General features: G+C 37.9%; 1 protein-coding gene across 2 annotated transcripts; it reads right to left on the bottom strand.

Moving 5' to 3' along the window:
- Positions 1–1,623: 1,623 nt before the first annotated feature.
- On the bottom strand, positions 1,624–22,095 carry LOC145103122 (MADS-box protein JOINTLESS-like). 2 transcript variants are annotated; one of them, XM_079040664.1, is made up of 8 exons: positions 21,944–22,095; positions 21,623–21,862; positions 7,289–7,370; positions 3,170–3,231; positions 2,961–3,060; positions 2,846–2,887; positions 1,995–2,042; positions 1,624–1,907 (listed from the first exon to the last, which is right to left on the bottom strand). In XM_079040664.1, exons 2-8 carry the CDS (start codon positions 21,808–21,810, stop codon positions 1,761–1,763), a joined length of 669 nt encoding a protein of 222 aa, XP_078896790.1. In that variant the 5' UTR covers positions 21,811–21,862; positions 21,944–22,095; the 3' UTR covers positions 1,624–1,760. The 2 variants fall into 2 exon arrangements, with proteins under 2 accessions (XP_078896790.1, XP_078896791.1); XM_079040665.1 differs by lacking the exon at positions 2,846–2,887.

Genomic DNA, 22,095 nt, shown 5'->3' on the forward strand with positions numbered 1-22,095 from the left:
TTCTCCTTCAACCATACAATCGGGACCATATTCATCCGACTTGCCGAGTTCAACCTTAAACTCATCGAGTTCATCATACATATGAATGTATCCAGGCTATGACTCGCCGAGTTGTATGAACAACTCGTCAAGTCCATCTTCATAGATTGGGAGATTGCCTTAGACTCGCCGAGTTCCTCTTTGAGCTCGTCGAGTACGATGAACTTCATGTCCATTATGGACCTGGACTGTCTGAGTCCTTCACCAACTCAACTCACTGATCTGACTCATAACCAGAAGGGATTTAAGTTTGCGACCCGACTCGTCGAGTCCGCTTTGTGACATCTCCATTCTATCGATTACAGTCCATTCCATTGCTTCTAACTCATAGATTTGGACTCTTAAGGCTAGCATTACACATAAAGTTGCTAACTTTACATGTATGCAAGGTGCTATGGAGCTAGAACACCGAATCCAAGCTAAAATGAAGATCTAGGTCATGAAATGGATCCATAGCTGGATAAAGCTAGCAACTCTGAGCTTCTGGAGCTCAAGAGTGCCCAGATCTGAAGTCCAATACATCCACAAGGGCTTAGTACTCGGATTAATCTCAGAAATAGCTCAAATGTGATAACATACAAGCTAGAAAGGGGATCTAGATGATTAACAGTCAAGGTATAAGCTTTATACCTTCAGATGATCTAAAATACCACACCAACTATGGATCTATAGCTTCTTCTTGCACCACCAAGAGTATCCTTCATTTTCCAAGCTTCAATCACTCTCAAAGGCTTAGAAACTAGCTCAATACTTCACAAGGTTGATTAGGTTTTCGAGAGCAGGCGAGGGGAGTGATGGAGGCTGAGGTGGAGGCCTAAAATGATGTTTAAATAGGACACCAAGTCCCAAAATTAGGGTTTCCAAACCCAGACCAGACTCGCCGAGCCAGTCTCCCCGACTCGTCGAGTCGGTCACTTAATCCGCGACACAGAGCTCTCTCCGACTCGTCAAGTTTTTCATAGACTCGACGAGTCGACCCTTTGACTTAAGGTTTTCTTTTCCTTTCTTGGTCTTCCGGATTCCGAGTGTTACAATTAAAACTTTACTTTTTGGCTATTTGTTGTTATATATGTGTATGTTCTGGTGGACAAAAAGAACTTGTTATATATATATATATATATATATATATATATATATATATATATATATATATATATATATATATATATATATATATATAACTAAAAGTGTTATTTATTTCTCATGTGTAATTGTAGGTTTAGACGTGCTGCGTAATTATTTTGATGAATTGACGGTATATGATCCTGGTTTTGTTGATTATTCAACAAAAGTTACGTAATTCTTGCAAAATGTATTTGGTCAACAGAAAGCTTCATAAGATCAAGTCATGACTTTAAAATGTAAAGACCAGACTATCCTAGAGGTCACTGATGATTTACCAAGGATGATCATGTATTGAAGTTTTGTCCTGTTTGTAGGTAGTATTAGGAGCACATAACAATTTATGGTAACTATAAATGTAAACACAATACTTTTTTTGGGTTTTTTTGTTGATTTGAATGTAAATAGGTAGTAATGTGTACATTCATGTAGCTAATCGTCTTATTGTGGTAAAAATGCACATGTTTTAAATTTTGATTATGTTTATATACTTATTTAACATTTAACAAATCATAAGTTAAAGGTGATCGCTTAAAACAACCATTGGGAAATGAATTGTCACAATTCTAACGGTTAATTTATTATCTCACTTGGTTGGATTACCCAAGTTTGAGGCAGGTATCCGAGTTGTTGTTGTAGTTTTGAGGTTGATCTCTAGACTTGAGGTTGCCAATCGTTAACTCCCAAGAAGGATGATGGCCACATTGCTCATGAATACCCATTTTCTCAATACATAAGTGCATCATCTAAAACACAAAAATCAACATTTAGTAATTCGGCATGCGAGCTTAAAAAAAAGACAACTATAGTTAGGAAATTTTAAAGGCACTTACAGCGAACTGTTGTTTCAAATGTATGTTCTCTTCCCTTAGTTGAGCTTCCTGAATAATGTATTTTGTTGAAGTAATTCAGCTAGAATAACTTTTGTTGACATATTTACAAATTTAATGATATTTCGTTTAAGTGTATAAGGTTGCATCCTTTTGCATTATTTACTCAAGTTTTAAGTATAAGTTAAGGGGAAATTGAGTAATCTTACCACCTTTTAATGTTTATTTGTACAAAGTAACCAAATTTTCTTTTCAGCAAAAACAACCACTTGGTCCAAAATTGGTATTCTGGATCAACATTCGAGACTAAAATTTCGGATTTCGATAAAAAACCTCCGGAATTTTAGAAAAAAGTCCGAAATCTAAAGAAAAATTAAATAATTTCAAGAAAAAAATTCATTTTTTTACTTGTATTTAACAAAAAGTTAAACAAATGTTGTAAATATGAACTATATACTATATTAGTGCATAAAATCAGACATCTTATTTAAAAACAGTGATATTATACTCTTAAAAATTGGCATTTCGGACATAAGTGGGGATAGTTTTTCAAAAAAAAAGTTGGGAAAAAACCAAACTAATTCAAGAAATTGAAATTTTGAAAATCAAACTCATAATAGACCATTTTAGAACGGAGCATTCTTTGAAAAAAGATAAAAAAAAATTAGCCTGTAATATGAATAGTAGTCCAGAATAAGGCATTTAGGAAAAGTGTTTATTTTTTAAAAAATGAAGAAAAAAAAAGTTACATTAGATTCCCTAATGTAAGCTTCAATCACCTCAAATATATATATTTAGATATTTCTATAAAAAAAACCTAGGAAAAGAAAAACATATAGGTTTAGCTCTATGACCTTCTCCTTCAGTGTGCTGATCTCTTTCAACATTTTTTGTTCCTAAAAGTCAAGAAAATTGAAACTAGGAAGTAAACAAAATGTAGTAATAGAACTATCCAGTTGAATAATGTACCTTTGTTTTTACTACTTTAACCAACCCAGACTCAATCATAGCTTCTAGTTTGTCTAGCTCCTTGAGGTCAAGTCCCTTTAGATCTTCCCCTTTCATTTGCCTGCATGATTCAACATGCTAATTCGCTTGAGTTTTAACAAAAAACAATTTAATCATGTACACACAATATTAATGGAAGAAAAAGATAGGAAGGAAACAACAATTGGTACCTCAATGCGGTGGATTTTTCTGCAAGTTCGTTGCTCAAGATGCCAAAATTTCTACTAGCAATCTATTGGAGGAACATTCATTGTCAAAGTATAAAACGAAAGAAGAACAAAAATGCAAAAGAGTTCTCTCATCCAAGTATGTTTCTAGTTTAAGTGCAATTCCTTTTATATATTTTTACATTTGTCCTCCTCCAAGCTAAAATCTAAATATATGCATATTTCTTCTTAATATGGTATGTTAATATGTGTGTGTACTGATTTCAATATATATATATATATATATATATATATATATATATATATATATATATAAATCCAGTTCCAGTGAGGATTCATTTTATTAAAGTAAGTACTCGTGAGGACACATTAAAAGAATTGAAAAAAATATATATATAATAAATACAAATAATAAAATCAAACATAGATCAATGTCCAGGAAAAAAAATTGCATCATTAAAAATGATCCATGATTCAATTTTAATTTTTTATTTTGCATAATTATGATCTATGATTCTTAAAAAGCTATGGATGTGAGGAAGTTGTGATGTTTTTGACAAAGATTTTACGGTGGATAGAAAACAATAAAAATTTATTAAGTATTTTGATATTTCAAAGCCTTTTGAGATATTCTATGTATGTATTGAAGTATTTGATGTTTTTAATTTATTTATGAAATATTTTAATATTTTAAGTCTTATAAATAGCTGCGGTTTTTTTTTTTTTTTTTTAAAATCAATAATTTTAATAAAGTTCATTTTTCTTTCCAAATTATATGTTTTGTTTTTACAAACTTCAACAGGAAGTCAGGAACGATCTATAAGTCACAAAATCATGTATATTATATGCTTGGAAATCTATGGTTATGTAACTTTTCAATACAAAAAACGCAAAATACTTTTGGAATTATATAGGGGATGTTATGATGTTTTTACCACATGTTATTCAGTCGATAGAAAACAGCTAAATTTGACTAAGTGTTTGGATTTCCCAATGCATCTATCAAAATATTTGATATTTTTAAGATACTTATATAGTATTTTAGTGTTTTAGGTCCCATAAATGGTTTAGGTTTTGTTTAGAATAGTCGATTTTAAGAAAGTTTATTTTTTCTTTCCAATTTTTGTATGTGTTTTTTTGTACAAACTTCAACGAGAAGTATGGAATGATGTAGAAGTCACAAAATCAAATATATTATGTGATTGAAAAGCTCTAAATGTGTAGTTTTTAATGAAAAATAAACAAAAACTTTTTAGGACTTTTGTAAAGGGAGTTGTTACGTTTTTTTCATAGGCTGTACGGTGCACAAAAATATGTTTGGTAGTCTGAAAAATATTTTGGGGCTAACCTCAATAGAATGTGTAAAATGATATAAAAAAAAATCAAGTATTATATATTTCTCAAAAGATTTGGATATGTCGATTCCAATGAAATGTCAACAAGTATTTTGAAGTTTTATGGTGTATGACATTTTTGCCACAGGCTATCCAATATACAAAAAATAAAATATGTTTGGATGGTCTGAAAATAAATTGACCAACTTCAACGAGAGGTTTGGAACAATCCATGTCAAAAAATCATGTATTACATATGTCTCGGAAAAGCTATGTATGTGTAGATTCCAATAAATGAACAGCAAGTCATTTGGAGTTTTGTCGAAAAACTTATGACCCTTTTGCCACATACAGTCAAGTTAAGTGGTCTTAAATTAGACAGTAGCTAGGTTTGTGTTCTTAAATAACGATCTAAAAACTGGTTTATGCAACCACACATAATATTTGATGAAATATTGTCGATATGAATATGTTTGAAAGAAACCCCAGGGAGCTAACACTATACGTGAATATTTAAGTAGTTGACAGTATTATGTTAGAAGTTTTCTTCTAAATGACTTGATATATGCATGGGTTTATGAAAGGATCTTCTGTCTAAGTTTAGGGATTTGATGATAAACAAATTCCAAGGATCACTCTTAAGGGAATTGAAAATCTTTCTTGGTCTTGAATTTAAAAATAAAAAAGGTACATTTCTATCTCAACAAATATAATTGTCATATATTTTGGAACATAATATGAGAAAAGGCCAAAAAATGAGGACGTGTATAAATATGAGTGAGAAATTGATATATCTCACTCATACAAAACCTGAATTGGTATAGTCACTTAGCCCTGTATCAAGGTTAGGGAATGGCATATATGCAAGAATTCAAGTCACAAGAATACGTTTGGTGTATATAGTTTTTGCGTTTTTTGGAATTACATAAAATTTATAAACACTATCAAAAAGTAAACCAAAAATATGTTCGATATATATAGTTTATCTTTCATAATCACGATGACTTCTATTGTGCATAGTTGGATGAGATTGACGGATATGTAGGTAAAGTGTTGATAATAATTTATGCTAAACTTTAGGGGTTTTATTGCTCAAAGGGCACTATTACTATCTGTTTTAGGGTACTCTTCTTTCTATAAACGTGGGAACTAAATCCCTAGTAGGATAGTAAGTTAAATCTCATTTTTAATACCAGCAAAGCAAAAAATGCGAATGAAAGATCTCTACGGACTTGAAGGTTGGATATGAGTAGTTAGAATCCTCATCTCTCTAATTCCTCCATAAGCCTATCATATTGAACGAAAAGCATCATATCATGAATCAGGATATCATAGTTAATTACATAGTATTTCTAGTAACATCAGATTGTGAGAAAATTTTCTCAAGTTTTATTCTAAGATGCCAAGAACGTTTGAAGGTTTTCACCCCATTCGCCGTTTTTAGGCAACGTCCATGGATGTCGGAGTTGGAATATTCACACCATGGTGTGTAGTCGGTATCAAGACTTGCTTGACACCTAGATTTGTTGAAGTTGGGTAGAGGTCGATTTGTTGGATAAACGTAGTAGTGGTGTCGTAATCTTCTTTGGGAAGGCAGAAAACCAATTCTAATACCATATTTTTTCCAAAGATGGGGTTACTGACATTGGAAAGTTGATCAACAACGGTTTTGAAACGAAGACAATATTCAGTAATACGGCTCTAGTGACTTGGTTGTCTTGATCAAATATCTCAACAAGATAGTTCCAGAGTTCTTGAGCGGACTCACCTACTTCATAACCATTTGCACCAGATATTGTGTTATATATCCATTGTTTGAAAATGGCACATTAGACTCGCATGCCTGTATTTGAAAAAAGATCAAACCGCGATGCATAATGGCCATCATTTTTGTTGAGTAGAAGGAGATAGATATTGGTCACCATGAATGCCACGTGGAATGGAATCTTGTTTGCATCGGTGTTTGATTTTGTGGTGGCCATGGTGATCAAGGAATAATGATTGTAAGAAGGATAAGAAGTGGGATGCCGGAAACAAGGGTACTGCTACGGTGGCAGAGATGAAGAGGCCGCAGTGTCGGCGAAGGACATTAATGAAGAGATAAAGATTCAATTACAAATTCAAATATGTCACTTTGGTCGGTTAATAGTTTTATCAGGATTAATTCAATATTTGTTTATCATTTTTTATCTTCTTCTCTTTCAATTTGTAATTATATAAAAAATTAGCAAGATGTTAGACAAGGCGGGAGAAGTAGCTAGCTAAGAACTTCCAACGTTTTACAGCCTTAATTAATCCAATTAAATTTTATCTAGTTAGGGGAGTCTTTTAGTTATGTATCTATTTCCGGTCTGTGTTCAATTTTATGGGTCTGAGTTGGATAATAGTTCTTAATTAATTGCGGGGTAATCTGTTAAGTTATTAGTGATAAGAAGTTGTGATTGGATGTTTCATATTGTCTCTATATATATATATGTCTTAAAGCCATTAAGTTTTAATATACTTAAGATTCATGGATCTAAAAAAGAAAATGAACCAATGTAGGTTTTCAATTATTGACTCACTATACATCCATCCACTCCTTATAATTGTGATAGTTTTAAGAGCATTTATGGGAGGAATAAACATATAATGTGATTAGGAAACTAATCACAAGTCACAGAATCGCGGAGCCATTTGATGAGAGAAAAATAAAACTTAACTATTGATCTTTTAGTTGTATTCTATTTTTCTGCATGTATCATGACTTGAAAATAACTTTTAAAATGACTACTGTAGAAATACATACCTGCATCTCATGAGATGGGTGTCTTAGTTCTCCAACATTCCGGGTTTGCAGTAGTCTATGCTTTTCTAACACTTGATTCATGCTTTTAACCAAAGAAAAAAAGAGTTATATATATGAAGATATGTAACTAATTAGACTATATAATTGTAAAATCTGACAGTAATTTGACTTTACGCATGGTAAATTTTAATTTGGTGAAACAAAAATAATATTCTATAGAGGATGATCCATATATAAATTTTAGCTAAGATTATATAAAAGCAGGTTGAAGATAAAGCATGTTTTCAACAGTGCAACTGTCTGTACTCTAAGTCCATGATTGTATAATTAACAAAATAATAATAATAATAATAATAATAATAATAATAATAATAATAATAATAATAACAAAAAAAAAACAAAAAAAAAACAAAAACAAAAATACAAAAAAACAAAAAAAAAACAAAAAAAAGGAAAAAAAAACACACCCAAACTTGTTGGGTTTATCAAATCTATCACCGATTACATAGTGCAAATTAAATCTACTTGATTTATCTAATCATTTTTGTTTACTTAATCAATAAATGGAATAACAATATGGAAAATTCAAACCATCATCTAACCAAAAGGAAATTTGTAGAATTTACTTTACTGATTGTTGGGGCGTGAAGACATGAGCAAAGGTACTTCTAGTGAGCAAATATGCTCTTGATGATCAAAATGTGTTCTAGGGGTCCAAAGGTGCTCATGGAGAGCAAATATGCTCGAGTTGAGAAAATATGCTCTTGATGATCAAAAGCTGCTCTTGGGGCTAGTTCCAATATGCTCTTAGTGAGAAAATGTGCTCTTGATAAGCAACGACACTCTTAGTGATGAAAAGATGCTATTGGCTTCTAAATGTACTCTTGGTGAGAAATGTGTGCTCTAGGTGGTCAAAGTGTGCTCTAGATGATCAAAATGTGCTCCTAGTTAGCAAAGTGTTCGGGCATGTAGATAAAGCGTTCGATGCATCAAGATGCACTCCAAGCATGATGATGCGCCCTTTTGGAAACAAGATGCACCCCTTAGAGCATGATGTGCATCCTTGTAAGCAAGGTACATTCCTTAGAGCATGATGTGCCAGCTTGCAACCAAGTATGTCCTTATGGATGCACTATGACCTACTTGGTGTGCTCCTAAGAGCATGACAAGTGGCCATGCATATCCCTCAAAGTTGAAGGTTTCAAAACCAGATGCATGGCGTCTCATGATTAGTCGATAATTAGAACATCCTTTAGAGCAGTTTGTAAACAATAACGATTATTTTGTTATGAAGGCTTAAGTGAGGTGAAACATTATGACTGATTGTAATTGTTCTTAAACGTTAATACAATCATCTCCCTTCCTCTCTCTCTCCAATGTTTTTATTTTAGTTTTAAAAAGTTTTATGTTGCAAGTTTAACCGAAGTTTATTTATCATTTTTCTAAAGTTCTTAACTTTTTTTTGTTGAATATTCAAACATATATAAGAGATACAACTAAATATGGGAGAGTTAAGATCGACAAATTCAATGATCACTGTTTCGATTTCTGGAAGATACAAATTTAAGACTATATCTACCAGAAGAAACTACATGAATCATTGTTCAAAAAGAAACCTGAAATGATGAAGCAAGATGAGTGACACTTGTTAGATCAGCAGACAGTTGGTGTTTTGAGATAATCATTGATAAAGAATGTAGCTTAAAAACATTGTCAATATGAATACTACTCATGGTTTGATCAATGCAATGTCTAATATGTGCAAAACAAACTTCAGCAACAAATAAGGTTTTATTGATTCGGTAATTGGAGAACTTGAAGATGAAGGAGAGTGCCTTGATGACTAATCATGTTAATTAATTCAATTCAATCATCTCAAGGTTGATTTGGTTGATATTGGCTTCGATGATGAATTCATGGCATTGATATTATTATGTTTGGTGATTAGAAGAGAAAAGTGAAGAAAGTAAACTTGGTCATTGCTAAGGGCTTAAATGGGGTACAATATATATAGTGGAGGTTTCTAAAGATGAAGCATGCATTGTTGAAGGATTTTATACATATTCTCTAAACCACCAAAGCTTTAGGCATATGAGTGAGGAATGAGTGAAGAAGCTTATATCCAAAGGGAGAAGGACATATCTAAAGATTGTGAAAGTTACGTCTAAGACATGTGCCATTGGCAGATAGAAGAAAGCAAGTTTTGTGAAGATAGGTAATCTGCCAAAGTCTAGGAAGTTAGTTTTAGTTTATTTTGTGTTTACAGTCCTACTTCAGTTTCATTAGTGGGAGGAACCTGGAATGACACAAGACATATTACTAGTCAAATGATATGCAGATATTCAAGAAGTAGTCGGAGATCTGATAAATCTAGAAAGAATGAGAGCACTTGTGATAATAGTTCTATGGGTGGATTTGCAGCTGTTTCAAAACCAGTGAGGTATTTTCTAGCAACCAATGACTTGTTAATGTGTGAAAATGGGTCAAAACCATAGGTCTTGAGGATGAACTCCATATAGTAGTAAAAGGCTATAGATGAAGAGTTGAAGAAACTACAGAATTGTCATATGTTTATGGTTAAGGATGAGATAGATGGCAGAAAGAGTTGTAAGGAAGATTGATAGATAATGAAATCCGACAAAAAGGCGAGGTCGATTCTCTAGTTTCAAAGACAAATATAATCAATTTAGTCTTGAATGTACTAGCCTCTAATAATCTCCATGTAGAGTAACTATATGTGAATAGAACATATCTCCTTGATGATAATCTGGATGGAGACATTTGGAAAGAGCAACCAGAGGGTGCTCTTACAATTGATAAAAAAAAAGTTGGTGTTTAAAAGTAAGAAAAATATATATGGAATGAAGCAAAAATTTAAGGAATCGTACTTAAAGTTTGATAACATCATGAAAAGGAGAGTGTTCAAGAGACGTGAGGATGATCACAACTATTACCTAAAGAAGTTTTGTAACACCCTGTTCGGAAAAGCATTCATTTATGGATCAAGAAGTCAAGGCTAGGGGCATTTTAGTCCTTTATGAAATTTTGAGGTATTATTCGAGGAGGTTTCGGGCCGGGTCGTGTTGTTAGAAGCCTAGGGCTTCTCGCCACCTTTCCGTTGATATAAAGTTCATCAGAAACAGATTTAGAATGAAGGAGTTATGACACTTTGAAGATTTGGCAATAATGGCCCTTATGGAGAAAAGTTTGCATGGAAGGCCATGCATGCATGTTTGTAACACGTGTAGGTATGCCCAGCGTAGGCTGGGTTACGCCCAGCATAATGGGGAAATTTGGTCGCGGATGTTCAAGGCGTACGCCCAACGTACGCTAAAAGTCAGGAAACCCTAATGTTGGGTTAACCACTATATAAAGGACATGTTGGATTCAACCCTAGCCCCATTTCAGCCTCTCCAACCTCAGAAGAAACCCTAGAATGTCCCTACCCTCAGTTTGTGAGATCATGACCTTGGAGAACCCATTTTTGGTGGTTTAAAGCTTGGAAGAGAAAAGAAGAAGGTTGGCGAGGAGGAACCTTGGAAGCTAGGGCATGTAGATCAAGGCTAAGTACTTCATTTCGGACCTCTTCAAGGTAAAAGGCTTTGAGCTTGATGATTAATCTCTTAGATGTCCTTTAGTTCAAGTTTATGGACTTTTTGGTCCCAATATTGGGTCTTTGAGACTTATGCACGTTTCTAAGACCAGGGTTGCCTCCCTTAGAGTCATATGAGTCCTATAAGTAGTAAAGTTCCAACCTTTATGGTCCTATTAAGTCCATGCATGAGATCTAGTCTCCTTTATGGAAGTAGAAGATTATTTTGGGAGTTTGAGTTGGTTTAGGCCATATAAAGTCACCAAAATTAGTGACTTTATGGCTTAAGACATGGAATAAGGTTTGGATCTGAGTTTGTAGCGTCTGAATCGAGGTAATAAGCACTTAATGGAAATGTGTCTTAACAGAGGGAATTACGCCGAGCGTACGTGAAGGTACGCCCAACGTACTCGTCACTTGGCCTGTACGCTTAGCGTACATGGGGAGTACGCCCAACATACTCATCAGTGTGGACTTATGGTGATTTTGGGCCTCGGTGTGGGTTGTTCTTGGGACTTTGGGCCTTTGGGCCTTAGTGGTTCAGCAGAAGTCATATTATTTTGGGCCAAGGATATGTTTGGGCTTAGGATAAGGCCCAGTAAATGGATTGGGCCCAATGTAGCAAATTGGACCACTAATGGACTTGGGGAGTTTGTTTAGTGTTGGGCCTTAGTTATGGACCAGGTTGGCCCAAGAGTAGAATGGTCATTCTACCCTATGATGAATTATTGGATTTGACTAACTGTATTGTGGTATGGATAGCTCGGAGAGCCGAAGGAACAGCAGGTCGGGGATTTGTCAGACATCATTTGAGGGTTTTTAGCAGGACAACAGCAGTGCAAGGTGAGTTTTCCCTTTGTGTGGATGGGTCTACGGCCATAATGCCGGCCCATGTAGTTATGAGTAGGAAGACCCAGAGGTTAGCCGTAGGCATTGTATGCTAGTATGATAATCAGGAGCAAGGTGTAATGTTAGTGGGCAATTGCCCAAGGAATGGTTTACATGATAGCTTATACTTATTGTCTGTGTGATGCATGTATGTGCCTGGTAGGGAGGTGAGTGTGGGCGAGGTCACGTATCTCACCAATAGAAGAGTGTGGACGGTGTTTCATATCTCATTAGCAGCAGAGCAAGGGCGAGGCCCAAGCTAGGAAGGGAGTGAGTGTGGGTTGGGCCCGTATCTCAGTATCAGTAGGAGCGTGGACGGGGTTCCATGACTCATCAGTAGCAGGACAGGGGCGGGGCCCAAGATAAGCGAGGCCTTAGAACAAGAATCCAGTTGTATATGTTCACTTTATGTTTTATGATATGATTGTATGTTAGTAGATGTTAGTGGGCGGGGCCCAAAGACAGGCGACGCCTAAAGATAAACATATATGTACACTGAGCGGGGCTCGAAGCCAGGCGGGGCCTGTTGTAGCGGGCGTGGCCCAATGCTTGTAGTATGTGATTATATATGGTATGTGGTAGGTTGAAGAGCTCACTAAGCTTCTTGCTTACGATTTTTAGTTTTGGTTTCAGGTACTTCCGGTAGCGGAGGGCAGAGCTCGGGATGATCGCATGGCACACATCATAGTTAGTCAGCCTGGGATGTTTACTCTGATAATAAGAACGTGTTTTGAATTAATACTTCAAGTTTATGTTATGACATATGTTATGGTTTATTAAATTATGGTTTTAGTAATGTTTTTAAAAAGAAATTTTTGCTCGTGATTTTTGGGTCGTTATTAGTTGGTATCAAAGCCTTGGTTTGAGGGATTCCGACAAACTTTCAGGTGTGTCTGAACTCAAACTAAGGAATTGGTATAGAAATTTTCAAAAGGAAAATTAGTTTTTGTAAAAAGGGAGTTTTGCAAAAGAAAAGAGTTTTAGAAAAGCGAAAAGAATTTTTTTGAAAGAAAGGAACTTTGAAAAGTGAAAGGGGTGTGGTGCATGCAATTATCCGAGCTCAAGTAAGTACCCCAAAATACCCATACAAGTTTATCTTATGATTATCAGTTAATAGAACAGCATGCTTGATTCAGACTAAGGATCTAGGAAGGATGCCTTATGTGTCTGTTATATGTGTATGAGCTTTATGAATTGCATGCGAGTATAGATTCCTGGGTAGAGGATAAGAACAATTTGATTGGATTATGTGGTTAGTTTTCCCACTGTCTGAATGCTGCTTGCTTTGTGCTTTATAGGACTCTTGCTGATGAGAGCTAACTATTAAGTGAATATGCTAAGTCACATGTAGCATAGACTGGATAAACTCAGAGTGGTAGATTTGACCCTATTGCGCAGCTCTTGTTTGAGTCCAACCGTTCTAGGGATGAGTCCTTTACTCGAAAGATTATCTGACCTGTGTTACATGTGTCTATATTCATGAGGTAGCTAGTTGACATTACTGGGAAGTCTTCAGCAGTTGAGGACGGAGTGAGTAAAAGGATACCCTAGGGCAAGCCTAGGATGAGAATAGTGCTTGGAGTAGTGATAGTAGTAGTATAAGGGACTTGGTGGAGTTGAGGCAATTCTTGAGGAAAGTACGGATAGATGTGGAAGGTAGTATGGGCCCGTACTACTGAAAGCAGAGGATCCGTACTTGATTCGAGAAAGTCCGAGATGAGACCGGGAAACTTGTATTGTGTGTATGTGATCCCTCAGCAGTGATGAGTATTCTGATAGTTATTATGTTATGTTTTCAACATGGTGACATTGCATGAGAGACCAGTGGGCAGAGTAGGCGCCGGAGAGGGATCAGGCTCGGGTTCAGGAGCCGAACAGCTCGAGGAGCGGATGAGGGAGTTGATATCAGCTGAGGTTACGCACAATATCCTAGACCAGACTCCTGTGATCTTTGGTTCGGTCAAGGAGGGTATACTAGAGATTTTGGATGAGAGGTTGGGAGCCTTTCGCACTGAGATGATGGCTCTGATGGGAGCACGTACTTTGACATTTCGAGAGTTCAGAGCTTGTGGAGCACCAGATTATCATGGGGCTAGGGACCCTATTGCTAGCAGCAAGTGGTTGGCCGATGTTGCCAACGCTTTTTGTACGAGCCGGTGTCCCGAGGGGGACAAGGTCAGACTTGCCTCCTGTATTTTGAAGGACTGAGTGCGGGATTGGTGGGAGGAGGTTGGACATGCCATTGGTGATGATGTCGCGTTGGACGCGATGACATGGAGTGATTTCTCAGCCAGATTCAGGACTGAGTTTGCACCGGTCATTGAGGTGCAGCAGTTGGCACGGGACTTCCAGAACCTCTAGCAGATGACAGAGACTGTGGCAGAGATCACTGCCATGTTCAGGGAGAGGGACCTTCTTGTCCCGCAGTATGTGGCAGATGAGGAAATGAATAAGGCCCGACATCATAAGATGCTGAGGAGTGACATCAGGCAGTTTGTGAGCATATCCAACTACAAGACACTGGAGGATATGATTGCTCGTGCCAGGGGGAGAGAGAGATCGATTTGGAGATGGAGAGGAAGAGGAAGCCAGATGAGGTTCAGGTAGCCACACGTTCCGGCAAGAGGCCCAAGGGGCTAGATGGGAGATCGGGGGATGTTCGAGGCCGCAGTCGTTGTGGCAGGTGTGGCAGGACGCATGAGGGTGCATCTAGGAATGGTTGTGGTGGTGATTCTGGGTGCTTCAAGTGTGGCCGAACTGGTCATTTCAGCAAGGATTGTACTGCTACCACCACCTAGGGATCAACCCTGATATGTTTCCATTGCAGTCAGAGGGGCCACAAGAAGGCTCAGTGTCCGAGTTTGTTTCCAGTAGGACAGGTGATGGCACATGCCCCTGCGACTTTGAGGATCATCGATGGCCGTCAGGGCCGCGCGGAGGCGCCTACGTTGGGAAGCAGGGCTTTTCAGTTAGCTACAGTGGAGCCGCGAGCAGCACCAGATGTTGTAGGTGCGTATCTTTTTCTCTCCTGATAAATTTTATTCTTGCTTATATTGTTATGGCATTGCATTGATGTTAGTGAGTGGATATTTTAGAGTATTATATTGCTTGTCTAAGAGTGAGTTATATGCCATCTGCATGCCATGGATGATAGAGTAGCAATCCGAAGATGTTTCCCTTAGGTCAAGTTTTTAGGATGCAGTCATTGTAACAAGTGTTATTGGAATTGGGAAGGTGCTCTATTAGTTGGCAAGATTTGTTCGGATTTGGTAAAAGTTAGATGGAACACCAGCAGGAGTACACGTGGCTGACAGCTGGTCGACATATCAAATGCTAGGAAGGATTAGAAATCCGTTTCAAGCATGGAGTGGTAAGGGATTTGCTGGATCAAAGTGGGGGAGAACCCTTCAAGTATTCAGAGTCAGTAGCATGCTAAACTTAGAAGGATTAGTGACCTCCGAGGAGGAAGTAAAAGCAGTCCGAGGAGTTGAGTGGGTTCAAGAGTACAGGAGTCGGGAATCTGGGGAAACTTCCCAACATCGGGAGCAGGTATTGGGGATCAGTAGACAATTGGTTTGAGAAACCAAGCTGAAGATTTTCTCGTCGGGGCGCGAGTAAAGCCCGGATGTAAAAACTACAAGGTGGTTGTAGCATTTGATGACTGAGGGCAGGTTTTGGAAATCTGCTTGGAGGATCATTAGCAGGACTCGAGTGAGTCAGGATGCCCATGGAATAGTAGTCAGTGGTAGAGACAACATGGAGGGTGTAGTAGGACCGCAGGATAGCCGCAGCATTCCCCGACAGCGAGTTAGTGAGGGAAGTGATGTAAGACTGTGGGTAACTTGTAGCATTCATTAGCAGTGTAGTTAGCGGAGTGTGGGCGGAGGCCGGTATCTCCTAGTTCACGGAGTGTGGGCGGAGGCCCGTATCTCTTAGTTAGCAAGATAGGGACCAGGAAAGGTTAAGTTGTTGAGGTTTAATATGGAGTTGGCCTGCGTAGCCTTGATAGGTGAGGCCGCTCCCGGATGTAGTTGGGTGAGACTCGTAGGCGAGGCCCGTATGTTAGTAGCAGTATAGGTGAGATCTAGGAGCAGGATTGCTCAGTAGTATGGTTTGTGTGAGACCCGTGGGTGAGGCCTATGCGATAGTTGCTAGACAGGTGAGATTAGAGGGAAGGACCGCTCTAGGATATAGTCGGGTGAGACCCGTGGGCAAGGCCCGTGAGATTATAGCAGCACAGGTGGGATCTAGTAAGGACCTTAGGGTCAAGATAGGGGATCGAGGATCCCAGGATTTGTAGCGCCTGAGTGGCAGAGTAGATAGAGCAACTTAGATAGCCGAAGTTTCTTCGGAAGTCGCTGGGAGTGACTAAGAGATTATGTTGGGTGTAGTAACCGGTGGGAGTCCGGTAACCCAGATATGGATAGATTAGTTGGGACCAGGGTGGTCTTAGTTTATCCGGAAGGCGGATAAGCGACAACAGAATTTTCAGTTAGTGGTGGTAATAATAAGAGGAGTATGGTATGAGGCAACTAGTTGACTGAGGAGTGCTACGCCTCTCACAAATGGGTTGAATAATCTCAGAGGGAAGGATTTGACCGTGTTGCGCAACTCTCGTATGAGTCTAACCGTTGCAGGTATGAATCTTTTACTCGAAGGATTATCTGATCCATTCGTCGGGATGGGTGTTCGGCACTAAGTATAGTGGTATGAAGTATTCAGTGAGTACCGACAGTAGTGACTAGCACCGGGAGTGGCTGGAGTAATGGATATCGTGAGGGGTATGTCCTTCACGGCAATAGAGGAGGTGGTTGGTTATAGAAAGATGCCTTGGGAAGGCCAGTGATCGCGTAAGGAGAAGGGGGTGAACCCCTAGGATGTCTAGCATGGGTTCCCGGGGAGTACCGAAAGGATTGTCGGTTAAGTAAGAGCCGTGTTCTCAGGATTGTTGGTGATTAAGTGCCCTCAATGTTATTATCTTCAAGGGCTAGTTTTAGCCGGAATGACTGGACAGGAGGCCATTAGAGGCAGTCCTCCGAGGATCGTATTCAGTAGGAAGTGTATGCATCAGGAAGGCATGTGGTGGGCAGAGTGCAGAGCAGTTGGCCATAGCAGACTTCGAGGACGAAGTCTAGTTTCAGAGGGGGAGAGTGGTAACACCCTGTTCGGAAAAACATTCACTTATGGATCCAGAAGTCAAGGCTAGGGTCGTTTTAGTACTTAATGAAATTTTGAGGTATTATTCAAGGAGGTTTCGGGCCTGGGCGTGTTGTTAGAAGCGTAGGGCTTCTCGCCACCTTTTCGTGGATATAAAGTTCATTAGAAATGGATTTAGAATGAAGGAGTTATGACACTTTGAAGATTTAGCAATAATGGCCCTTATGGAGAAACGTTTGCATGGAAGACAATGCATGCATGTTTGGAACACGTGTGGGTACACCCAGCGTAATGGGGCAATTTGGTCGCGGATGTTCAAGGTGTACGCCTAGCATACGTGGAGGTACGCCCAACGTACGCTAAAAGTCAAGAAAGCCTAATTTTGGGTTGAGAACTAAATAAAGGACATGTTAGCTTCAACCCTAGCCCCATTTCAGCCTCCCCAACCTCAGAAGAAACCCTCGAACGTCCCTACCCTCAGTTTGTGATATCTTGACCTTGGAGAACCCATTTTTGGTGGTTTAAAGCTTGGAAGAGAAAAGAAGAAGGTTGACAAGGAGGAACCTTGGAAGCTAGGGCTTGTAGATCTGGGCTAAGTACTTCATTTCGGACCTCTTCATGGTAAAAAGCTTTAAGATTGATGATTAATCTCTTAGATCTCCTTTAGTTCAAGTTTATGGACTTTTTGGTCCCAAGATTGGGTCTTTGAGACTTAAGCATGTTTCTAAGACCAAGGTTGCCTCCCTTAGAGTCATATGAGTCCCATAAGCAGTAAAGTTCCAACCTTTATGGTCCTATTAAGTCCATGCATGAGATCTAGTCCCCTTTATGCAAGTAGAAGATTATTTTGGGAGTTTGAGATGGTTTGGGCCATATAAAGTCAACAAGTCAGTGACTTTATGGCTTAAAACATGGAATAAGGTTTGGATCTGAGTTTGTAGCTTCTGAATCGATGTAATAAGCACTTAATGGAAAAGTGTCTTAACAGAGGGAATTACGTCGAGCATACGTGAAGGTACGCCCAACGTACTTGTCACTTGGCCTGTACGCTTAGCATACATGGGGAGTACGCCCAGTGTACTCATCAGAGTGGGCTTATGGTGATTTTGGGCCTCAGTGTGGGCTGTGCTTGGGACTTTGGGCCTTAGTTGGTCAGCAGAAGTCAGATTATTTTGGGCCAAGGATATGTTTGGGCTTAGGATAAGGCCCGGTAAAGGGATTGGGCCCAATGTAGCAAATTGGGCCACTAATGGACTTGGGGAGTTTGTTTAGTGTTGGGACTTAGCTATGGACCAGGTTGTCCCAAGGGTAGAATGGTCATTCTACCCTATAATGGATTATTGGATTTGACTAAGTGTATTGTGGTATGGATAGCTCGGAGAGCCGAAGGATCAGCAGGCCGGGTATTTGTCAGACAGCAGCCGAGGGATTTTAGCAGGACAACAGCAGTGCAAGGTGAGTTTTCCCTTTGTGTGGATGGGTCTACGACTACAATGCCGACCCATGTAGTTATGAGTAGGAAGACCCGGGGGTTAGCTCTAGGCACTATATGCTAGTATGATAATCAAGACCAAGGTCCAATGTTAGCGGGCGGGTGCCCACGGAACGGTTTACATGATAGCTTATACTTGTTGTCTGTGAGATGCATGTATGTGCCTGGTAGGGAGGTGAGTGTGGGCGAGGTCACGTATCTCACCAATAAAAGAGTGTGGACGGTGTTCCATATCTCATTAGCAGTAGAGCAGGGGCGGGGCCCAAGCTAGGAAGGGAGTGAGTGTGGGTTGGGCCAGTATCTCAGTATCAGTAGGAGCGTGGAAAGGGTTCCATGACTCATCAGTAGCAGGACAGGGGCGGGGCACAAGATAGGCGAGGCCTTAGAATAGGAATCCAGTAGTATATGTTCAGTTTATGTGTTATGATATGATTGTATGTTAGTAGATGTTAGCAGGCGGGGCCCAGACACAGGTGGGGCCTAAAGAGAAACAGATATGTACACTGAGCAGGGCTAGAAGTCAGGCGGGGCTTATTGTAGCGGGCGAGGCCCGAAGTAGCGGACGTGGCCCAATGTTTGTTGTATGTGATTATGTATGGTATGTGGTAGGTTGGGGAACTTATTAAGCTTCGTGCTTATGGTTTTCAGTTTTGGTTTCAGGTACTTCCGGTAGCGGAGGGCAGAGCTCGGGATGATCGCATGACACACACCATAATTAGTCAGCCTGGGATGTTTACTCTGATAATAAGAATGTGTTTTGAATTAATACTTCGAATTTATGTTATGAAATATGTTATGGTTTATTAAATTATGGTTTTAGTAATGTTTTTAAAAGAAATTTTTAGTCGTGATTTTTGGTTCGTTACATGTTTAGTTACTCTTTTACCAGAATCGTGTTGAATGTTGATCATTGATTGATGGTTCTGACATACATAATATCAATGAGCTTAAGATGCGGTTGGCCAAAAAGTTCAAGATTATGAACCAAGTGGACGATAAGGTGAAGAAATTCCCTAATAAGGTGAAATCAACAGATGAATGTACTAAAGTGTTTAATTACCGCTGAAAAATTGAAGTTAGACATGAGTTCAACTTCCCTTCCAAGATTTTGAGGAATGGGTGTTCACTGATATATATATATATATATATATATATATATATATATATATATATATATATATATATATATATATATATATATATGATAAAAGTAAATAAAGTGATCAGAATATTATTCTGCTATGATTTAACATGTGTAAGTATTGTTGTAATTACAACATGAATAATAACATATAAGTATTCATATATTTACTTTCTTTATTATTATTCTACTATAAAATTTATATGTTTAGTAATTTAGTAAATTTTAATTTGTTGTTTATATATTCATTGATGAATAATGATATAAAGTTGTATTTATAAAATTAATAGCAAAATAATAATATAAAAGTAGTGTTCTCACGTTCTCAATTTATTTTACTGTTCTCATTTGAATCATCATCATCACCATCTCTTTCTTTCTCTCTCTCTCTCTCTCTCTGTATATATATATATATATATATATATATATATATATATATATATATATATATATATATATATATATATAGAGAGAGAGAGAGAGAGAGAGCAATAGACTAAGTTGTTCAAACCTTCAAGTGAGAGTTTGTTGGCATGTGAAGACTTAAGCTAAGGTCCTCCAAGAGAGAAAATGTGCTATTTGTGAGCGAGGTGATCAAATTATGCTCTAACCGATTAAAGTGTTTGGGCGTTACGAGGATGTATAGGAGGCATCAAGATGTGTTCCATGCATCATAATGCCCCCCTTGGAGTAACATACACATCCTTGGAAGAAAGGTGCACCCCTTGGAGCATAATGTGCCACCTTATAACCAAGTGTGCCCTTATGAGTGCGCCAAGGCTTGTTTGGTGTGCCCTTAAGTACATGGCATGTGACATTGCACATCCCTGAAGGTTAAAGATTCTAAAAGCAGCTACATGGTATCCAGTGGTTAGTTAATAGTTAGCACATAATTTCATGCACAACTTATTGATGGGCTTGACCCATCATAATTACAGTTTCTCATGTTTTTCAATAAATGGGTATTCTTTTTTTAGATCTCAAATGAGGTGTAATGTTATGAGTGATTTAAATTTTCTTGAAAGTTAATCTCTCTCTCTCTCTCTCTCTCTCTCTCTCTCTCTCTCTCCTCCCGCGTGGACGTAGGTTACTTTGGTTGAACCACATTTAAATATCGTGTTTAGTTTCATTATTTCTATTTTCAGAAATTTTATTCCATGTGTTTTATCGAAGCTCGTTTATCATTTGTTTGAAGTGCTTAATTTATTTTGTTGAATAAATACAACCCTAGTGATTAAATGTAGTTATATATATTTTGATTAACTTATGCTCAGACCATACTAAGATAAAATAAATAAATAAATAAAAATTAAATGTGTATTTCGGTGCCAAATATTTTTTTATGAAGGTTGTGTCGATTTAGAACCACTTTCTCTATAATACATTCAAACAACTAATTAGCTTAGAGAGAACTAGACCTTTCTCCATTAGTAGCTGCAAGCCTATTAAATACACTATCCGAGTGATAACTGATAAAGATTAAAAAATGATGACTCGTTTCTGCTTAACATGAGAATTGAAGCATTGTCCAAGAGACTTCATGTATTATAGATTTACAGTACACTTGAACCTCTCAAACGTCACTTATATGCACACACACAAATGTACCTAAAGATTGAGATCTCTTTTATGTAGCAACTGTGTACCTGTGACAACCAATACACTTTGCCAGCTATCAGGCTTTTTAGCGTTATCACTGATAATAATGCCATGACTTACAAGTTACATATATATCACAATCTGTCCTTTTATCTACATACTTTAATTAATTAGATTCAAATTTGTATCTGCTCTTTAGGAAAGAGCTTATGGTATTCGTTTACATAGTTCGTGCCCGTAGTTTCTTAGAGGTACCATATGGGGTAGAAGTACATCAATATTATACCCCATTTAACAATCTTGTAAATGGACGATAAACATGTTACAAACCTAATAAGATTAGTTGATAGATCTGGTTTCATATTTGCCAAAACATCTAATAATGGGGTATCCATATGGTTTATATATAAATGATGGATAGTTATATAGAGAGAGGGAGAGAGAGAGAGAGAGAGAGAGAGACACCTTGAGGGTGAGTAGTGAAAGAGCTTTCCAGTGGCTGAAAAGACGATGAGAGCGATATCGACATCACAAAGAGTACACAACTCTTGAGCCTTCTTAAAAAGCCCACGTCTTCTCTTTGAGAAGGTCACCTGTCTTGCCGCTAAGTTTTCTATCTTTTTGATCTGAGTTTTCTGTCTCACCATCCTCATCTTGTTATCACACCCTTCAGAATCAGAAAATTAACCAAGAAATATAAATAACCTACAACGAAAACAATATCATTAGCTTCTTAATTAAAATTAAAAAGCAAGAATAAAGTGAAAGCCGGAGTATAGAAGAAACCCTCTAGTGAACTGAAAAAATGGTATTGTGGCAAATTAACCTAGCAAGCACACAGTACTATCTAAAGCAGAAAGCATGCACCTTGATAAAAGAAGAAAAAAAATACTAAAAGAAGAAAAGAAAGGGTATATATTCATTGCCTGACAAGTGGA

Source organism: Lactuca serriola, chromosome 4 (genome assembly GCF_051521515.1).
Source record: "Lactuca serriola cultivar US96UC23 chromosome 4, Lser_US96UC23_V15, whole genome shotgun sequence".
NCBI classification, from domain to species: Eukaryota; Viridiplantae; Streptophyta; class Magnoliopsida; order Asterales; family Asteraceae; genus Lactuca; species Lactuca serriola.

What these genes read in the sequence shown, in the direction of transcription:
- LOC145103122 (XM_079040664.1), bottom strand. Translation starts at nt 21,810, where the DNA reads ATGAGGATGGTGAGACAGAAAACTCAGATCAAAAAGATAGAAAACTTA. An exon ending in TTTCACTACTCACCCTCAAG is followed by an intron (nt 7,371 to 21,622) that starts GTGTCTCTCTCT and finishes TTTGGTTAAAAG; the next exon opens with CATGAATCAAGTGTTAGAAA. An exon ending in TCAGCACACTGAAGGAGAAG is followed by an intron (nt 2,043 to 2,845) that starts GTCATAGAGCTA and finishes TACATTATTCAG; the next exon opens with GAAGCTCAACTAAGGGAAGA.